General features: G+C 35.6%; 1 protein-coding gene across 4 annotated transcripts in view; it reads right to left on the bottom strand.

The window, feature by feature from the left end:
• Positions 1-20155, bottom strand: part of SESTD1 (SEC14 and spectrin domain containing 1) — a 62140-nt gene that overhangs the window by 33685 nt on the left and 8300 nt on the right. For 3 of the 4 annotated variants that reach the window (XM_075028329.1, XM_075028331.1, XM_075028330.1), the window contains exons 5-8: positions 15719-15798; positions 9983-10091; positions 6339-6429; positions 4160-4273 (exon numbers count right to left, since the gene is read on the bottom strand). In XM_075028329.1, the coding sequence (XP_074884430.1) occupies positions 4160-4273; positions 6339-6429; positions 9983-10091; positions 15719-15773 (369 nt within the window). In that variant the 5' untranslated portion in view covers positions 15774-15798. Of the gene's footprint in view, positions 1-4159; positions 4274-6338; positions 6430-9982; positions 10092-15718; positions 15799-17534; positions 17666-20155 lie in introns of all 4 variants that reach the window. The other variant, XM_075028333.1, reaches the window with a different exon arrangement.

Raw genomic sequence — 20155 nt, 5'->3', positions numbered from 1 at the left:
ACATTTTCCTCCAGTTATCCTAGCTATCTTCCTATGAAAAGCTCACAATCAAATAAAACACGCTACAGCTACTAACAAAGAGTGATTTGTTTCACACCACTATGTAGAGTATATTAATAGAAAAGCAAAAAGCAACACCTCCGAACCCTCCAAAACACAAACCTATTCAAACCCTGTTCTTCATTCATTTAAAAACATTAACAGTATTAAGTATTACAGTGTAACATATGCAACATTTCAGCTGAAAGACACCCTTGGAACAATTAAGACAACTCTACTTTTATGAAGCATGGGCACAGGACCAGAAAAAACTGCTTCAATGAAAACACGAACTGGTTGCTAATAAGCATTTTAGAGAGGAATAAAGGGACAGAAGAAAGCTCTGCTGAAGAATGAATGGGAATTGACCTGAGGCAGGTCCAAAACCAACACTAATACTAACCAGGAATAAGGATATCCACTTTAACTCAGCTGAATCAGCCCATCTCTCTATACTCATCCACCCAGTAGCCTTTTGAACTCAGTTCCCACATTTACTTTCAGTGCTTTGGAACTCATCATCACCACATCTCACTCTGAAGCGGAGGATCTCTGACTTTGAACAGAAAGGAAGGCATTGTGATTAATGGCTTCATGTGGCAATAGTAAGCCAGGTATTAAAAACAGATCGGGTAGCAGGAAATAGGAGGTAGATGTAATGCCCCATAAGAAAGTAGAAATCACAGTTACATAACATTTACTTCAAATAAATTAGATTACACTCTCAAGTGAATAAAAAGATTCCATACTTTCATTTAAATTTTTAGATCATATTTATTTCACTGGTGCAAAAGCAATCTTGGATTTTCCTAATAGTTATGCAAATCTAACCTGTGATCCAAAACAAGTTGGGTGTTGCTTTGTTTTTACTGCCAGTAATAAACAATTATGTAGCTGTAGATTTGTGCATGAGTTAGAGGCTTCCATGGTCTTATCAGTGCTCTGCACTCATACCAGGAATAGAGCAAAGACATACTACTGCCTCTAACACAAATATTATGTGGAGCACAGAGAAGGTGGTTCACTTTTACTGAGCCAGTTTTCCTAATCACAACCACGTAACAGATAACCAAGAGTTAATGAATGGTGAAGAACAAAGGCTTGCCAAATACCGCGGGTGATTCTTGCATTATCTAGGAAAGCACAAGATTTTTCTTACTGTTCTCTAAGCTCTCCCTGTCCTTTAACGAAGAATGCCATTTAAAAATATGAGTTACTACACAGAAAAAAACCCCAAACACAAAGACCCCAAGAAAGTGCAAGACACAAGGAAAAGCCATGAGCTAGGATGGTATCACAGTCTCTTTAGAAACATCTATAGGAACTCCACACCAACAGTTGCTCATTATCTAACCTCAGATGACAACCGCCCCCAAGCTGATAGCAGCCCCTCATGCAAGCAAGCAGTCTCACCCTGTTTCAGCACTTCTAAATTAGGCATAAGGGAAACTCAAGAGCAAACACCTATCAACCAAAATGAGAATTCAGCAACTACCTGTTATTGTCCCCTACTCATACAAACACCTGATCTGCCCATGCATCAAGCCAAGATACAAGGAGGCATTAGGGAACAAATCTGAAGTTTTCCTCCTGCCTAGGAAGCAGCTGCTGTGTTTTAATGCTATGATTATTTTTCTTGTAAAATGATACATCACTGACCACTTTTCTTACAATTAACACATTTTTATATATGTTTGCATGAAATCCATCTCTAATACTTCAATTATTTTCTTCTTCCTAAGAAAATCAGAACTATTAATTTAAGAGAATCTTAGATCAAAATTTCAGATCAGGGAGAAATGTTTACGATTCAGTAATGAAAAAAGTACTTTAGAAACAGAAACCAAAAGGTTTAGTTACACAACTCCTATGGCCTATGCCAACGTCATCACTGGCACAGAACATGCTTCATAAAATTACGAAGCTTACTAGATTTCATTCCAGAATTATCATTTAATGACTGTTAGCCAATCCCTAAAGTCAAACAAAAAAATCCTTTTATTATCATAGCCATGTAAAATTATTTCTGCTTCATTAACATATTTTCTGTAGACTTTCTGCTTATTTGTCTAGACATAGATTCTAGCTGAGTCATATTAAAGAAAAATCCAAGAAGAATCTTCTAAAGGATTAATTTCCAAACTGGCAATACCATGATGTATACAGTAACAACCACTGTAAAAAATTTTTATACCACAACTTCAAAGGCTTCCTGAACTTGCCCAAGGACCATATTTATAGGTGTGCAGATGGGAAGAGAGCCTAAATCAGACAGTAGCAACTCTAAAGAGGGGGGTTCACCTTTATTACTGCCACACTCTGGACTTAGTGTTTGCCTTATGTCCTGAGAGCATCCATGTGAAACTGAGTATTGCAAACTTAAGTCACTTTCTAAACATCAGCTCTTAAATCATCCTTTTGAGTACAGACGATTGGTTCAGTCTTTTTTTTTTTAATTCTCATCTTGGATGTGCTCCGAATAGGCTAGTTTATAAAAAGGTGGACACCACCATACTCATGTTTCTGATTAAAGAAGCTATGATTGAGTTAATAAATGCTGAACTTCAGGATGGAAATATACTTTGACCACATCTCCCTGCCAGTACCCTCAAGGGATTCAGGTGAAGGGACAGACACACATCTGTGAAACCCAAGGCAGTTTAACTGTAATGCAAGTCACAAACTTAACATAGTTGGAACCACTTCCAGTAGCAAAATTTCAGGCAGGCACTTCACTACCTTTATTAGTGAATATCTTGCTAGCTGCAGACTTTCAAACATACAAGTGGTTGTTCAGAGATTCTTTGGATTGCTCTGTTGAACTTGGGCTACTTTTCAAACCTGTCTTTAAAGAACTACTCAAAAAGAAAATATGATCTTCACCTGTAAGATAAACAACCTGAAGGCAAACATGCAGGATTTCCTTAGTCTCCTTTCTTATAAGACTCTAAAGCAGATTACAAAAAATGAAGTAATGTAATAAAAGGAATCTTAAAACAGATTTTTTTTTTTTTTTTTTTAAAAAAAAAAAGGTTTGGTCATCTGATTGAAAATAGGACTCTTACCCCTTACCCCCACACTCCTTCAGAGCACTTTCACATGCAGGAATTGTTTCCAAAGATGAAGCCACCTATTCTAGGTAGTCTGATACACTGCTGTTAATTCATATTAATTTTATCTTGCTAAGTCTTGTATCTGGATAATAGAGTCTTTAGGTTTATATTATTTAGCAGTTACATAACCTTTCAGCTGCCACCTTCCAATTCCCACTTCCCCTGAACTAAGTTTTCTACAGGAGTTTTCAAGAATGTTATAACCTTACCATCAGAAAGAATTACAGAGCATTGGACAAGGCTGCAGAACACTTTTCTGTTCAATCTCTTTCACAAAAAAAGATGCTAAGAGCTTTGTTGTACAAAACATGTAGACATTTTACTATTAGGTGAGCACAGCAAGCCTGTGTAGTTCAAACAATATTAACTTCAAAAATGATTGGCAAGATTGATGAAACAGATAATTTTCTAAAAATGGGGAAAATTGAGGTTTCCATTAACCTCCAAAAAAGATAAAGGAATGGAACTGCTAACATTAGTGTGTGTGAACTCTTGTACACACTCTACCTCACAAGCTAAGAACAGTATCAGCTCATATTTGGCAAACTGAAGGGACCTATAATCTTTGTTACTGATGTCAAAGAATTCAAAAAAAATGAGAGAAGAGGCATGCAACAGCAACAAGATATTCTTCAAAATGGTTACTACTGATTTAGTGACACCATACAACATGTATCTCTACAGTCTGTTACATTAGAGTCATGAAAAAAACTTCACACTAAACCCTGTACAACAGTTTGTTACTCAAAACATCCACAATACGTATCAAACAGCTTTATCCTCTTGCTGAGCAAAGAATTAAATGCCACACATTTCTGATTTGAGACCTACTTTGTTTAATATTCTTATTAAAGAATGAAGAAGTTAAAAGGCCACAGTGGTTTGTTAAGGATATCCACAAAGTGTCTGAAATAGAACTACTTTTAAAGAGACATTAATTTTCATCCGGTTATTCTAGTACTCCAGAAATGGTATTTTTTTCTGAAGTAGACAAAAGTTCTACATACCTCAAAGCCAAGTCTATCTTTCTCTTTCCAAAAACAGAAATGCGTAACCTTCTTATCCCAAAATTCATCTGGCTTTACTACACAAACAAGCGATACCTCAGCTGGAACAACATTCTGTAAAACAAATAAAAAAATAAATAAAACATTCAAGATTAAACCTTCATTTACTACTGAACTGAATTCCTCTTCTATGCCATCATCTATTCAAGAACTTAAAATCTACCAACAGAAATTAAACTAAGTCTGCTGCATCTACATCACATTGGCTCCATCCTTAGCAGATTGTGCTACATTACATAGCAAAATCATGTCAGAACTGAAAAGAAAATCTAACCTCTTTACTCCCAGTCCTGAGGCCTAATCATTAGTCCATGCTACATCAGTACAGAGAAACATGAATTATTGGCTAGACTTAATTTTATTTATGGCATTTCATAAAAAAAAAACAACGTTAAGAGCAAAGCTTTCTACCAATGTCATTTGCTATGTAGAATGAAACAGTAATCATAAAGTTAGAAAAGAATTGTATACTTTGTTATATCCTATACTACTTTAGTACATATTGCTTAGACTAGAATGAGAGGGCTTATTATTAACATTCCAGCATATTAATTCATAAAATATTACCAGGAAGCCATTCCTCAGCCTAAACCAGCAATTTCATCTACCAAGTTGATTTTATATTGTCACATTGAATGCAGATCAAGGAACAGAAACTCTTGATTACTCCCAAGCCATCAGCTATAGCAATAAGCAACAGTTCGGTAATCACAGTACTGACATAAAGGTGACACAATCCATGGGATTTCTCTCCAAATACCTCGCTTTATTTATAAAAATATAATTCTGAGAAAAGAAGTTAAATACATCCAACTCAGAAATCATAGCACTGAATAAAAAAAGGTATTTCATTCTTGCACCATTTTAATGAATGTGCAAAAACTACTTAAAAGTAGACAATTTTTTTTTAACACAGAAGTGTCTGTTTGAGGACCAGCCAGCACCTTTGAGATCTACAGGTGTCCAAGCAGAGAGAAATCTCAAGTGGTCTGTACAAGTGATTAGTTTACATAGGAAAAGTCTTCTTTATTGCTTCCTTGTCAAATTAAAGATACAGATGTGCAACTTATGTTTCTGCAAGCTTCACGCTGGCAGGAAGCGTGCTGACAAGGAAGCCAATGAAATCTGAGCATGGGCAAATAGCTACTTTCCCCACTAGCTGAAGTTCCTGCTAAATGTCACAATGCCACATTAGCTGCAATGAAAGTTCACTTAAGATCATAATCAGGATAGAGTGGATCCAATTACTATAACTCTATTAATAGGAAAGCCATCTTAGTGAAGAACAGGTGAAAGACACCTTGAAACAGACTCAAAAACCCAGGAGCAACAGTGAGCCCACAGGACAACAAAATGAAATTATTCATATCTGACACACTTTCTGAGGCTTCATCTAAGTGTGAGAAGAAAACTGCTCTGATAAAGAGAAATCATCTGTGCAGTAAGACTGACCGTAGCCCAAGTTCTCTAATCTATTCAGAGTGCTGTATCTCACATTTTCTTTGACCACTGAGACCAGAAAATAACCTACACTGTTTAGCAGAAATAAGACTTTATTGTAACCCCACCATTCTGAAAAGCTAAAATAATAAATAGTTATGAATTTCTTTACTTGGGAATTGGCACTTTTTTGATTTTCCTCCTACTTTGTATAGCATCCAGAATATAATTTGTGATTTAGACTATTATACACAGCAAAATCAACTATACCCAATTCCAATGGAAACCAATTAGTACAGCATATTGCATCAGAACCTGCTCAGCTGCACTATCAGTGTGAACTGCTGCCCTGCACACATTCTTACTACTCACAGTTGACAATACCAGGAGTGTACTTCTGTATTTTTTTAACTAAAACTCTGGTTTAGCAAAGAGTCTACAATCACGTGCTCTCAGCATGTAATGAATTTGTCCCTTACTTGAGTGAGGTGCAGCATCCACTGTTCAGATTGTTTCTTCCTGCACAGAACTCTGTCACAGAACCACATTTTATGATTTTAAAAGGCCATAAATTGTCTATTTCTCAATAAAGAAATTACTGCCTCCGCAATAACACAGCTATTGGGTTTACATCTATAAAACTAATCAGTCAACTATGATTGTATGAAAATTTATTTACCTGCAGCATTAACACAACCGTCTTCACCACGTTCCATTGAGATTTTCTGCCGTCCACTATCACAGTAAATCCTCTAGCTTTACACTTCTCACTAAAAAAAGAAAAACACTTAGAAAAAAATAAAATTCATGAACAAGTGTCATATCACAGTGACTTTGGATTTCAACTCTATCAAAAAATACATTTTTTTTTTACTTATAAAAATACTGTTTTATAAACCTTATGTTTACTCATTTAGAAATAACTTTCAATTTTAATGCTCAAGCATATTAATAGATATTCCAAGTTACATTTTTTTAGTAGCACTGAAGTGTATTTCATAATACAAGCATTTATTTAAACTTTAGCAATTCTGAAAAGGTTTCATAACTATAAACTTCACAAAACCCTCAGAAAGAAAAGGTGGATTTACAGTTTCACAAGGAAGACAAAGGGATGTCAGTTTTCACAAGGTTACTTGTGCATTGCCACAGGTTTGAGGATACAGCTACATACCACTTGATGCATGTCCAAGCAGGAAACCATCTAAACATACTTAAATTTCTTTCCTGAACAAATGGACTAGAAATTGCAGTGCACAAAAAGCCTCTACAAGGACAGAGGCTTTGCACAGGGATCTACAAGAAAGAGTATTTTAGACTGACATAATCTCTTCTTCTTCCAATAAAGTTTGAGTCTGTGCATACTACAAAAAAAAAAAAAACACTGCTGAAAACAGCTCGCTGCAAAGCTAAGAATTCAAAGGGACTTCTGCTCAAGTACCAAATGGGAGAAAACAGTGAAAACTTTCCTCACTCTCTGTGCCTTCCCGCAAAGACCTCTCCAACTCACTTCTGACTGAAGCTGGCAACAAGGTGCTCACAACAGTTAGGCAGTGTTCAATTGTGGCAGCAACCTCTGGATATTACCAACAGGTGGGAAGCGTTACCTTCTCACAACGAGCACAGCAGCAGCCAGAAGAGAACATGGAAGCAAGCCCATAATTTTAGCATTAGTTACCACATTAGATATCATGTCTCAGGTTGAAATTTTTGTGTCCGGCAAAGTAACTAAAAAACATGACATTTACATGAGGTAGAGAAGCATTATGTGATCTTTAGCACACAAATCTGCAATTACAAAACAAAGCCATTTCTGTGATCTCCTTAGCTTACAAAAACCAAAGCAATTTGCATGTAATGCTAAGCATTATGTTTCACACTGAGAAATTTAACTGTTGTTTATTTCAAGTTTAAGCTGAGCTTCCTCAGGAATGGGTGGAAGACAAATTTATCTTGGAATTTAAAAAAAAAGAAAAAAAAGGCACCTTACTAGTCTTTTTAGGAAAAAGTAATTACAAAGTTGTCTGCCAATCCATACATGCTTTTGGTTTTAAGGAACCTCTAAGATCACAGACATGATTTTTCTGGAAGCACGCTGAACTTTCAGGCTTTATGCATGCGATGTTTAATCAGAATGAACTCAGAAAGACACAATAACACTACTTTTAAGAACAAGATAAATAGCGCTACTATAGCATCTTGAGACATGGCTTCCTTCGGCTCATAATCTAACAGTATCAGCATCTGCTCTTCTCTACTACTAAATCTATTAAAAAACTAAAACACCAAACCAACAAGAGTCAAAATTGAGCTACCACTTCTGAAAAGTTCAGCCAACACAAACATAAATGTTTGTATGGAAGTTAAAATACAAAGAAAACCACTTGGTGATTTCAGCCACAATACAGAGAACAATACAACAAAGGAAGCAAACTTCAGTATGCACAGACAATAGCATAACATTGCCACTTTTATTTTTCTTGGATTCTGAAGAGGCCTCTTCAGAATCCAAGAATTTTAAATAGCATCAAACAAGGCATAACAGTAGACTTAAACACTAGTAATAAGTTGTCATAAGTTTTAGGAAAGCTTTACACATACACACTCACCCCACACACACCCCAAAGAAATTTTACCTAAGACACTATAAACAGTTACGCCTCTCAAATTTTGGACACAGCTATCCATCAACACTAGAATGCACATTTCAAAAGAGTTATGGTTACAACATAGGTCATGCACAACTGAATTAAAAGTTAAACATATTAGGTTACCTTACACATAGAATCTGGGGAAAAAAGTAACATTAATGTTTCTTGGACAACTATCTGGGTTTGGGACAACATCCCTCCCCACACCCTTCCTTTTTTCAAACACAGTTCAGCAAGTCTTTCCAGAACAAAAAAGGCAAGCGCTTAGACCAAAAAGTTTGCATTTCCCACTGAAAAACAACATACAAACAAGAACAACAATGATTTTTCCCTACTGCCACCATAAGAGAGAGATCATTTTTTCCATGTCTGACAAACAAAACATTAGACATGGGAACATCGAACTTTGCTTTCAAACAGACTTCCCAGTTTGTACTGAGTACAAAGAGTACTGTGGTTGAATTTTCAGACAGTTATTTTTACACTAATGTATGTAAGAACATACATCAGGGTGAGACTGCGGAATAATTAATGCTTGCTAGAACAATAATGCCTGCATCTGTTCCATAAATACAGCCAAGTCCTTAAGTCAATGAGATGACCTGCACAAAGGACCATTTGGTATTTTCATGACTTTACAAGAGACAACAAGCTGTTTGAAAAACCCTAAAACTTCCACAACTAAAACATTGTGCAATATATTCACATACCTATTGATGTTTTACATGTAAGCACCCTGAATTTAGTCTTTGCTTCTCTCTTCCCCAATCAGAACTTTTTTAAACAGTCTTAATTACAAACAAATCAGATCATTTAATGGAGTTTTAAAAACATTTATAGATTGCATTAAGCAAAGTACACTGAACAGTCCTCAGTTATTCCATTGTTCCTCTATTTCCAGAAGCGGAATTTAAAGGGATACAAAAGCAAGCATTTATATGAGGGGCTTCTTTCCTTTTTAAATCAGCAGCACAAGAGAAAGAAGCAAAGCTATGATAAAGATTGATCTCTGGATCTTAAGGGAAAAAAAAAAAAGCAGTTAACTAAGCTAGGACCAAAAATTGTCACTATAAGCTTGCAGGTTTACATGCACAGAACTTCATCAACAATGATTTTACAGCAAGGTTTGGATGGCAGGATACTCAAGTTGTCATTCAGCACATTTAAGCAGTATCTTTAAACATCTGAGTTGCTCACTAACTTCAGTAAGACTTCATATGTTTTTAGAGTCAGTGCAAACTTAAGCACTACAAGCTACAAAGGTTAGATGCAAAGAGGAGGAAGCTTTTTTTACTTTGGGCAATGCTACCTTTGCAAGCTTTGGAGTTTCATTAGAATGACTCATTAATTTACATAGTAATTTAAGTGCATTGTCATTAAAAAGAAATTACCAAAGATATTCCAAGAAAGGAGTGAGGAAATACACAAGACAAAAAAAACCCCAAAGCCAGATATACAGAATAAAAGGACGTATGCAAGCCTTAGTAGATATCCCTTAGTTTATTGGGATGTGTGTTTCCAATTCAGTCAGACAGTATCACAATTTAAACAAATATTTATGTAAAATTCATTAGGTATTTAAAGGCAAATAAAAAGAAAAAAAAAAACCACAAAAAATCCCTTCTACCACTTGAAAAGAAAGCAGCCCTGAACAGAATGCCTTTGAAATCACCTTGGGATACTTAGAAGGTAGTCTAGTGTGACACTCAGCTCGTCCATACTCGTCTGTTCAAGGCATAATGGAATTGTCAGAATGAGGCCACTTCTTCTGTCCTTCCCTCCTATTTCAATGGGAAAAAGTCATTAGAAAGGTAATGTGATGGCTTTAAGGTAAAAGAAATACTTTGCAGTTACATGGTATCAATATACATCATAAAAGTAATCTTTAAAGTTGTCAGTCATGATTTTCACAACACTTCACCTCTCAGTTGTGAGGATTCATTCACCACATTGATATTTTAAGGCATCACCAAGGCTTCAGAGCCTAGACCACATCTGTAGCTGTCAAAGCCTTTCATCTAGTACTTTCAGCATAAACAACACAAATCAATTTTTCTAGAAGCATTATTTTTGCATATCTAGATTACATTGTTAAAAAGTATCTCCTAGACCTTCTACACTCTCAGTCTGTCAGAAATCTCGTAAGCTTCCAAGGTGAGCATGTACCCAGCAGCTTCAACTGGAACACACCACCTCCTAGAAACATAGAGTGCACAAAGGAGGATCTTGTACCACACAGGCTGCCCATACTCGAAATTGGCAGTTCATTCATCAAACATGTAAGATTTCCAGACCTACTTACAAACACATAACAGTCACTTCACAATTAAGATAAATATTTCCAACCAGTTGCTTTAATCTTCATATGTGTTTTCAAACCTTTCTGGTAAAAGTTATACAAACAGTATCAGCAACAAAAATATTGAAAGAGCTGGCTTCACATTTAAATGTCCATTATGAGATCCAGTAAAATCAAGTGTTACATGATGCTGATGTGCTGCTTTTAAATAGGCTGTGTGCTACAACTGTGGTTTGGGTTGTTTCGGTTTTGACTACACAAACTCAAGAAAGCCTCTGGAAAGGTACAATTTAAAAAAAAGAAGTGGATATTAAAAGAAAGCTGAAATTTTCTCTTCTGGTCTTTCTGCTAAATGATTGACTTTTGAGTCACACAGGTATGAACCAGTAACCAAAATGGATTTGGAGTAGGTTCTTACTCATAGCTTAAATTGGAACTGAAGCCAAATCCATTGAATACAACAAGATCCCATGAAAAATAAATACGGACATGGCTCCCTGAAAGGGTCAATCAGCAAGTGCTGTAGAGTGAAGGAAATCAGGTGTGCAGTTGACTCTATTATCACCACATCTCAAGTACAAGGGCATCACTGGCGATCTTTTGAAGGCAGAAGGCCTTGAGACCAAAACATTTGCCCCTAAAAGGCTATTAACTCATCAGAAAATTAAGTAAAAGGGGCAAAGGTAGCTGTGACAGATCTTTCCACTTAATTTGGAGCAATTCATCTAGTTCACATATTCACCACTTTGAGCAAAACACCTTATCTATTTTTTTTCTCTCTGCCCTTCGATTTTTAATGTCTATAACCAGCAAACAGAGAGGGGAAAAAAAAAAAAAAAGACATCTTAATTTCAAAAGCTAATCTAATATTTTGGTGGGGTTTTTTGGTGTGGCCAACAGGAAGGGAAGTATGAGAAGTGGAGAGGGCAATTTGCATGTGAAGTGAAGAACATTAATGAATCCAAACATACTCCAGAAGAATATAGTGCTTGACTTTATAGCTTACTAAACCACAATTTCAGCCATCTTAAAAGTTTGGTGGTGAAAGGATTTTTTTTAATCCTTGAGTATTTTTTTAAACTAATACCCATCTCTACATCAAACCAGTTTCAAATTTTCCACTACATGGAGTAGCTGAAAGCCTTTTCCATTTTTTTCACTATTACTTTTTAGAGTAAGTTTTAACATATTAGCTATTTTCTTACAAAAAACTACAGAGCCACTTAAGTACATGTAGGAGGCAGTTACTAAATATTTTTCTCCATATTTTAGAAAAACTGTACAAAGATAACAATAATCTCAACTTTATTTGGGGTGAAAAAGAAGAAAAGTAAATTTCTGTAACCCGAGAAAGAACATCTTTATTCTCAAATTAAGTGTATTATTCATGTGGTTAAAGCCATTAAATCATGCTTTTGCTTCATAAAGTCACTTAATATTGGTAGAACTGAAGTTCTAGCTAACCAGAACAACTTTTTACAGAATACTAAGAGCTGTGCAGAAATAAGACAAAGTCCACAAGCACAGCACAGTAATGCTTGCAGATGCATACATATACATCGACATAATTTGTTAAGAATTCCCCCCATCCATTAGAGATTCTGCAAGATAATGGAAAAAACCACTGTTCACACAACATAGACTGGCATGTTAATAGCAATAGGTTTTTTCCTTGTTTCCAAAGCTGTGCAAACTCCTCAAAGAGTATTAAAGATCCACTGATACACACCTATTTTCCACATGTTCATAAAGGATCTACTGCTTTAAGTGATCCATTGCAATAGTTGTGTTCCCCTCCCTTTCTCTTTTTTGGGGGAGAACTGTTGCTGGAAAACAGCAATGCACTTTTTAATAACTGTATTTCTAAACAGAAGAATTAAAGAGTGGTGCTATATGAGAAAGGACAAATGGATAGATCCTTTCTGCAGAAACTAAGAGGGAAACACAGTTTAAAGAACAGTTATTTACAGATTGTCCACCCTTCTCTGTTTCTGAATGGCAGAAAGCCTGAAAATTGGAGTGGGAAAGTGGGAGAAAAAGGAAGGAAAAATACCTCAATGCTTTAAAAACTGGACATTTGTTCTCATCTGTACACTTGGAGTGAAAAAAAATTTCTCTCCACTTGCTACACTGCTTAGTGAGCATGCATTAAATCCAACAAATAAGAGGAAAATGGTAGGTTTGTGGATGTAAAATAGTACTTCAGAAGCCATATTGATTCAATGGTAAAGTCTTGTATCTAACACTCCCTCTCCTCCCCTACCCATGAGTGAAGCATTAAAGTTGTTCATTTTAAATTAATATATACATGGCTGGAGAAGGAAGTGTTTACAGAAAAACACATTTTCTTCTTGCCTTTATAGCAAGCTAGTCTTACCATAGCTGATTCATAACTGAAGGGACTTGTTCTGTTCAAAGTTACTTCCAGATTCATGAGGCAGACAAACACCTGCCTCCACAAAAGTAATTAACTATTAATAGTTGTTCATGTTTTGCTTACACAGACTTGAAAGACTCCAGTGTTGAACAGGGTCTAACTAATGAAAGTTTCAAATTGGCACTTGAAGCCCACTCATGCAAGATACTAGACATATAGAAATTCTCACTTTTATACCTGGATTTACACAGCATTTCCTGAACTGACAAAAAAACCAACCACAAACGAAACCCCAAAACCATGATCTCTTGACATTTCACAAAAAGACTGCAATAATTATCTAAATTATTCAGTTTCATGACAAGTCATCTTGCGTAACAACTGGCACGTTTTCCCCCCAGCTTGCAAACACTACTACTAGGAAAGATTTGAACATCTGTATTCTGCCTGCACTGTCATTTTTGTGCTGCTTTCTTGCACTGAAGTATATACAGATCAGGTAAACATCTGTCAACCTGCCATAGCGCAAAAAGACAACAACGTAGGAGTTATGAGAGATTCTTTTCCTTGGTGAAAAAGATGGCCAGTCATTTATGTAAAAGATAACTGGTATATCTTTATCCATCTAAGGATCATTTTAACTGGAAACTGTATTTTTAAAGGAAATACTGAAAAAAAACAGATGGGGCTTTAAAGGAATACTACCTAAAGTTACCAGTTAAGAAGTAATGGCTATCATGGATTTAGTCTAACATTTCCCAATACTAGCACACTAACCAATAAGAATTATTTAATTAAACAGCAAAGTTGTTCTTTGATCTTGGTTTTATTATTTGTAACTCCTTTCTAAAAATTAACAACTGTACAAATATTTACCACCACCTTCAGAACACAATGTTTAGTGAGGCAAACCCAATCACATCGTCATTTTAGGCTTGGCAAACACCACCTCCTTGTCTTACAAAAAAGCACTACACTCAGACTGAGCCTTTAGGCTTAGAATTAAACCTGAAAAATAAAATTGGGAAATTAACTTGATGTATGTTCTAACTCAGAAGAAGCGGTGTAATATGTAAACTGAAAACACATTTAAGTTAAGAAAAGCAACTAAAAGCATCACAAAGAAAGAAATTTTTGAATTCATTTTGCACCAAAGCATTCGTTCTGGTTTTTTGCCAACTCAGTAGCTTGCCTATTTTCCCCTGCTATTTGTAATGACCTACCAACATGGAAGCTACACAGCCATGGATTCCAAATCTGAGGAGATGCTGCTCCATTAGAAACAACTCTGTTTTGCTTCCAGAAAAAGGCACCAGGGTTAAGATTATTTGTACCAGTTTAACTCAAAAATGACAAAAGACTTCAACGTATCAACACTGGAGAAAGTTCTCCTAAAGTACAATTTTTCTGATTATTTGTTTTTAATCATTAGTATGTTCTTATTTATGAAAGTATATGAAATAAAATTGCTTTAAAGAGACATGATGAACTGATTTCTCTGTCAGGTTCCTTTACTTACACTGAAGAACGCATAAAAGAACTACTGCAAGAATCTTTACCATTCATTAAAGCATCCATTAATACTACACAATTCCAAAAAGGTCCAACCTACTTAGAAATAAGTAGGTTCAAAAAGGTTCCTAGCATTTAAACTGCCACTCAACAAATTACTTTTCACTAAGAACATCTGTATTTCAAAATGGATCAGGCAGCTTTAATAGCAAATTGAAAATGCACTCTAGTTAATGAGAACTTCCCCTTGCAGTGTAATGCTAAACAACCAACATACTATGCATCTCCTATTACTACAGAAGAAATAATTACCCACTGTCCCAGGCTTTAATGTAAGTTGAGTTTTGGGGGGTTTTTTGTTTGTTTTTAAACATGAATAGTTTGATTTGCAATTGCTGGGGACAGTGAGCAAAATCAAAGCAAAACAAGTTCTATTAACAAAAGGAACAGGTTTCACTTCTCAAGTGACCGGAGCAGACTAAACTAGACTAGATAAACTAAACTGAACCAGAAGAATATTTTATTTATGGCAACACTTGTCAGTTTGTGAAGTTGAGAAGTGTTCTGCAAGTTACCTACCTACACTAGAGTAGACAAACACCAAGAATTAATTCAGCTATCTAGGACAGCAATGAAATCAGCAAGAAAATGTCATTCATCACTTTAAGTATTCCCTTTTGTTTTTCTCTGACATGGGGGAGAAGAGAAAGTTACCTTCAACCCAAGATTCAAGAAGTTTTAATAAATATAACAATAATTCCAGCCTTGCCTGAATTAATTACTTGGCAATAATCAAAATGCTGCAATGCATAGCTAATTCTGCTTCCATCCATTTCTATGTTGGAGAAAAGACAGGGATGAAAAGGAAGGAAAAATTTTCTAAAGAAAATCCTGAAAATATTCCCTCTGCATTTCTAAAACCACATAAAAAAACCAGAAAGGATTATTCTTGGATGACTGCTAATTCATCATTCTTTTATATATGGACAGAAACTTCATTACATCGACTTTGTGGGTTGAGTTACAGGCTACAGTGCTAAATGCCAACAGCAATAGCTTGGCTACTAGATTAAAAGTTTCAGAGATCCTTCTGAAATATGACAAACCGCTAACCAACGATAAATTTCTGTTAAATACATCCAGCAAATACAAATATCCAACCTAAATATGCTATCCAAGTTATGCAGGGAGGAACCAACTGAGGAAAACAGAAACCATACCTGAAAGAAAAGCCAATTTTTTCTTCAGAATGGGTAATATTACTGAAGCTTCCATTCTACTTCAGATAATTTTCACAGCTCTGAAACACAAGAATTTAAAGTTGTCAAGCATGGGAAATCAATTACAACATTTTACTAGAATGAGCACTGGACAAAACACTTTTGTACTCTTCTGAAAGAAGCACAGAACACTAAGCAAAAACCAAAGTATTGTAAAAACTGAAGAAAAAACATTTTCATATGCACTTTTTCATGTAACTCTTAATTAAAGATTTATTCCTCCTCATTGTGGGGGAAAAATAAAAAAGAAAGAAAATCAAAGCAGAATCTCAACCAAAGACACTGAGATAATTTATATAAAAGTCTTATTTCCCAACGTCATTAAACTACAGTTAATTTACAGGTAGATCATTTATTTGCTTGGTCATTCAGATGTAAAGTAAGTGTAAGTAAAATTACACTTTTGCATAGTCTGTCTCACATTACCAGGAATATAATAATTACTTAAATACGTTATTCTGCATTTATGTCAGGACACTCCCATTACCCTACCACCAGCAGGTCTTCAATTAAAGAAATAATCCAATAGCCAGAATAAGTATGTCTAACCTACAGCTGGAAATGTTTCTGCTCCTTTTGTCTCCAAATCCCTTCTTACCCTCATCCCATTTTTACTGCATTATGAACCACAATTCACTGTGATTAAGCTTCTGTGTTTCATTGACAGATCAACAGGATGTTTGAACCGCAACCTCCTCTTCCAGCCTACACAAAGTAGCAACTGGCATCTGTGTGTAAGTCTTTCTGAGTTCATACTTGCACAAATCAAGCCATATAATAAAATAAGCCTAATTCTGCACAGAAATACACAATCAAGATAGGCACCAGTATCCAGCCAAAATAAAAAACAGATCAAAAAAATTTTTTTTTCTTTAATTCCAGGCACAGGGCTTCAGACAGCAACCTGGAGTTATCTGGATACTTCAGCACTGATGCACACAAACGGAACTTTGGGTTGGTTTGGTGGGTGGTTTGGTTGCAGTTTAGGGTGGGGTGGGTTTTTTTTTTGGGGGGGGGGGGGGCAGTTAACTGCATCAAAATGAATGATTCAGGAGAAAGAAGAAAAAGAACAGAGAACTCCAAATAGAGCGCCTGAGGTAAAATAGACTAGTTATTCCTTTTCTTGTTAAACAATGAGCTTCATTACAAACAAAAAAAGCAGAATGATTATTTTAATTATGAAACAGAAATAACATTAACAACTTTTTAATGTCCCTCCCTGTTCCAACGCATAAATGCTTCACAATGTTCATTCCCATCCCTTACCCCAAAATCTCCATATTTAAGTGTCATTTTTGTCAATTATACAAAATAACATTTCCCACATTACAGAAGGAGACAAACAAATTTCAGTTCTTCCAGGAAACTAAGTCCTGTTTCATGGACTGCAAAACAGCTTGCACTGTAAACAATTACTCAAACAAGCATCCTATTAAAGCTTCCTGTATGCTTCAGACAAAAATTTGTAGGTTATTTGTTACACAAAACTCAAACATGACTCGGGCAGTCATTTTTGTCTCTCAAACACCATGCTCAAACCACCCTGTGTAAGCTATTTAACTGGCAGTATTCTTTTTTTCTTAAGATGTGGAACACATACCTGGTAATGATTTTTCCCTCTCCTCCCCAAGTTATATTTCAAAATTATTAGAAATGGCCCTTTATTATAATCAATGAAGAAAGCCCAAACCTGGACACACACACAATTCATTATCTTCATACTTGCACATATGAACAAATGTTTGCATCAACTTACTGACTTCGAGGGAGCACGTTTCTTTGCTGTTGTAAAAAGACCAGTTTATTTAATATCAAAGCACTGCCTGGCTTTCTGCCACAGTAGTGGTACTGTCCATGGATCAAAATAGTTCTTTTGTTCCGTATTTCCTGGAACCAAAGGAAGCATTCTGTTCATTCAGAGTGGAGGGAGGCGAGTCAGAACAATTAGAACAATTGCCAATCATTTCAAACACCTAGCCTTTGTTCCAGAAACTCCTGAAGGTTTCAATTACCTGTCTTCTGTGAGAGCTTTGATGTGCTCCACTTAGAAGAAAACTCTCACCAGAGCAGGTTATCAGAACATACCAGAAAAAAAAAATCTTGAGGTTTAAAAATAAGGTTTAACATCCTTCTCTATCTTTAGCACTCCAGAGAATCTCAGGATGAATTTAACTAAATATCTTTTTTTTAATATTGGAAAGTGAAACAATTTCAAGAGACCTGACGTCTACTTTCCACTGGGAGGTATCAAAGGTGTTTTAAAAAGGTACACTGCTAAAAGGCAGATATAAGTATATTTAGACCTACAAATAAAATGTAAAGTCTTTTTAACTTGTTCAGACAAAGACAAAATGACAGGTTCTTAAACTGGCCAACAAACTCTCAATTTAGAATGAGGAAAGAATGATGTGTTGCTCAATGTCATACCATTATTTAGCTGAAAGAAGCAGATCCAGTGTCTATTCATCAATAAAAAAGGCATTTGGACTCATTAAATAGAAAAAAACTACAGAAGAAAAACAAGAGCACTGAAGAAAACAGATTTCACTTGAGGAAAGTGAAATACTTCAAGAAGCTGCATTTTATCGCTTCCAAAACAAAAAACCTAACTTTTATATGCTCAATTTTAGATATGAAACAAGTTGAAGAGGTTAAATCTGTTTGCTGAATTTCAGAAACAATCTAGAGTGCTGCATGCCCACCTGCAATCTACTTTGCCAATCAAAATGCCATATGCCAAATTGTGAAACTTGTGTATACAGGAAACGTGTTAAATAAAGGAACTATATTGAAGAACCTCATTGAACTTGTCTAGAATGACCTCGGCTTTCAGGTTTTTAAATCAATACAGCAATGTTAATCTCCACCAATGTATTCATTCTTTTGAAGATTTCCACAGAAAAGTGGCAAGACTAAATCCACATAATATTTGTATTTAAAAGCTAAATATTTGAAAGGTGTTCCAGTGAAATAGAAACCTCTTCTGACCCCACCCCACACACCCCACCCGAGCAGAAATCAATACTACTTGTGGAGAAAATTCACTGAATTACAAACTTAAATGAAATAGGTATACATTAGGGGGAGGATTGGAGGCTGGGGAGACAGTAAACAAGCAGTAAAAAAAAGAAATTTACAGAACAGAAAAATGCAAACAATAATTCAGGCTGCACTCCAACATGAAATCAGATCATGACTTGGTAATCTGCATCCCCTATCATTTCTAGGCTCTGGGAAGACCGCAAATTGTTTTACTCACAGTTTAAAATTCTAGAATTTCTTTCAAAAAACCAACAAAACCCCACAAAACCCACACACAATAAGAACTACATGTAATTCAGCATAGAAGTTGTAATTTCTGATGAATAGTATCACATGCATTTTCTGCTGCATATCTTCAGTCTCATCTAATAAAAGAAATTAAATAAGAACCAATGTCCAGACACTGTTTAAAACCATTTTTAAAGTCTATTAAAGAGAGAGGGCAGAGGGAGAAGTTGACAGACTCGCATCGACTACAGGACTGGAAGATGCCCTGAAGATGTTAGAGAAGCTGCCCTGCAAGTAAACAAGTGTTTTCTTTCTAAGCAACCCAGTGGCAACCACTGGTCAAAAACATTAACAATCAAAACGAATTCAGGCTCAGTGAGAATTACTATAAACATGTTTACTCAAATTGGTTAGACCTGAAACATTTAATACTCTCAGTACATGGTGCAAGGCCTTTAAATGGGTTAGTCTGTTCACAAGTATCCATTGCAAGTTTCAAAGAATGAGTACTTTCTTCATTCCCTCATCATGTATCAAGCAAGAGAGGTAGCTGGTCTGTTAAGAACAAGACTAAGTCAGGGGAAAAAAAAAAATCTGGTTTCTATTCCTTCTTTTGCTATGAAATATACATACAGCTTTCAGCAAGTCATTTATCCCTTTTAGTCTTCATTCAGTGCCTCCATCTAATTCCCTTTTTACAAGAGTATTGTGATGTTTAATTCATTAATGTTTTTGAAGACTTAGAAGGAACTCCACAGATCTGCCTATAAATAACCAAGCAGCAGATGGGCAGCTACATTCAAAACTGTAGCAGCTTGCAAGTCCAGGCACAAACAATAGCACAAATAACAATAGATATTCTGAAGTACCACAAAAAAAAAAAGCCTCAGTCATATAGAATGAAATTTTTTTCTTTGAAAATCAACCTCTGAATTGCAGACCTTAAAAATTAACAGCTTTGTTACCTGAAGCCAGCATGCGAGTTTTTTCAGATACTAACTTCAACCCACAAAGCATTACCCAAACTTTCCCCTGATCAGCTTAAAAAAAAAAAGTTCATCTGCCTGACACAGAAATAAAATCCATGTGCAAAAGACGGAGAGGAAG

The sequence above is a fragment of the Buteo buteo genome, chromosome 5, assembly GCF_964188355.1.
Source record: "Buteo buteo chromosome 5, bButBut1.hap1.1, whole genome shotgun sequence".
NCBI classification, from domain to species: domain Eukaryota; kingdom Metazoa; phylum Chordata; class Aves; order Accipitriformes; family Accipitridae; genus Buteo; species Buteo buteo.
The sequence above is the reverse complement of the archived record's forward strand: the minus strand, read 5'-3'. Positions and strand labels throughout refer to the sequence as shown.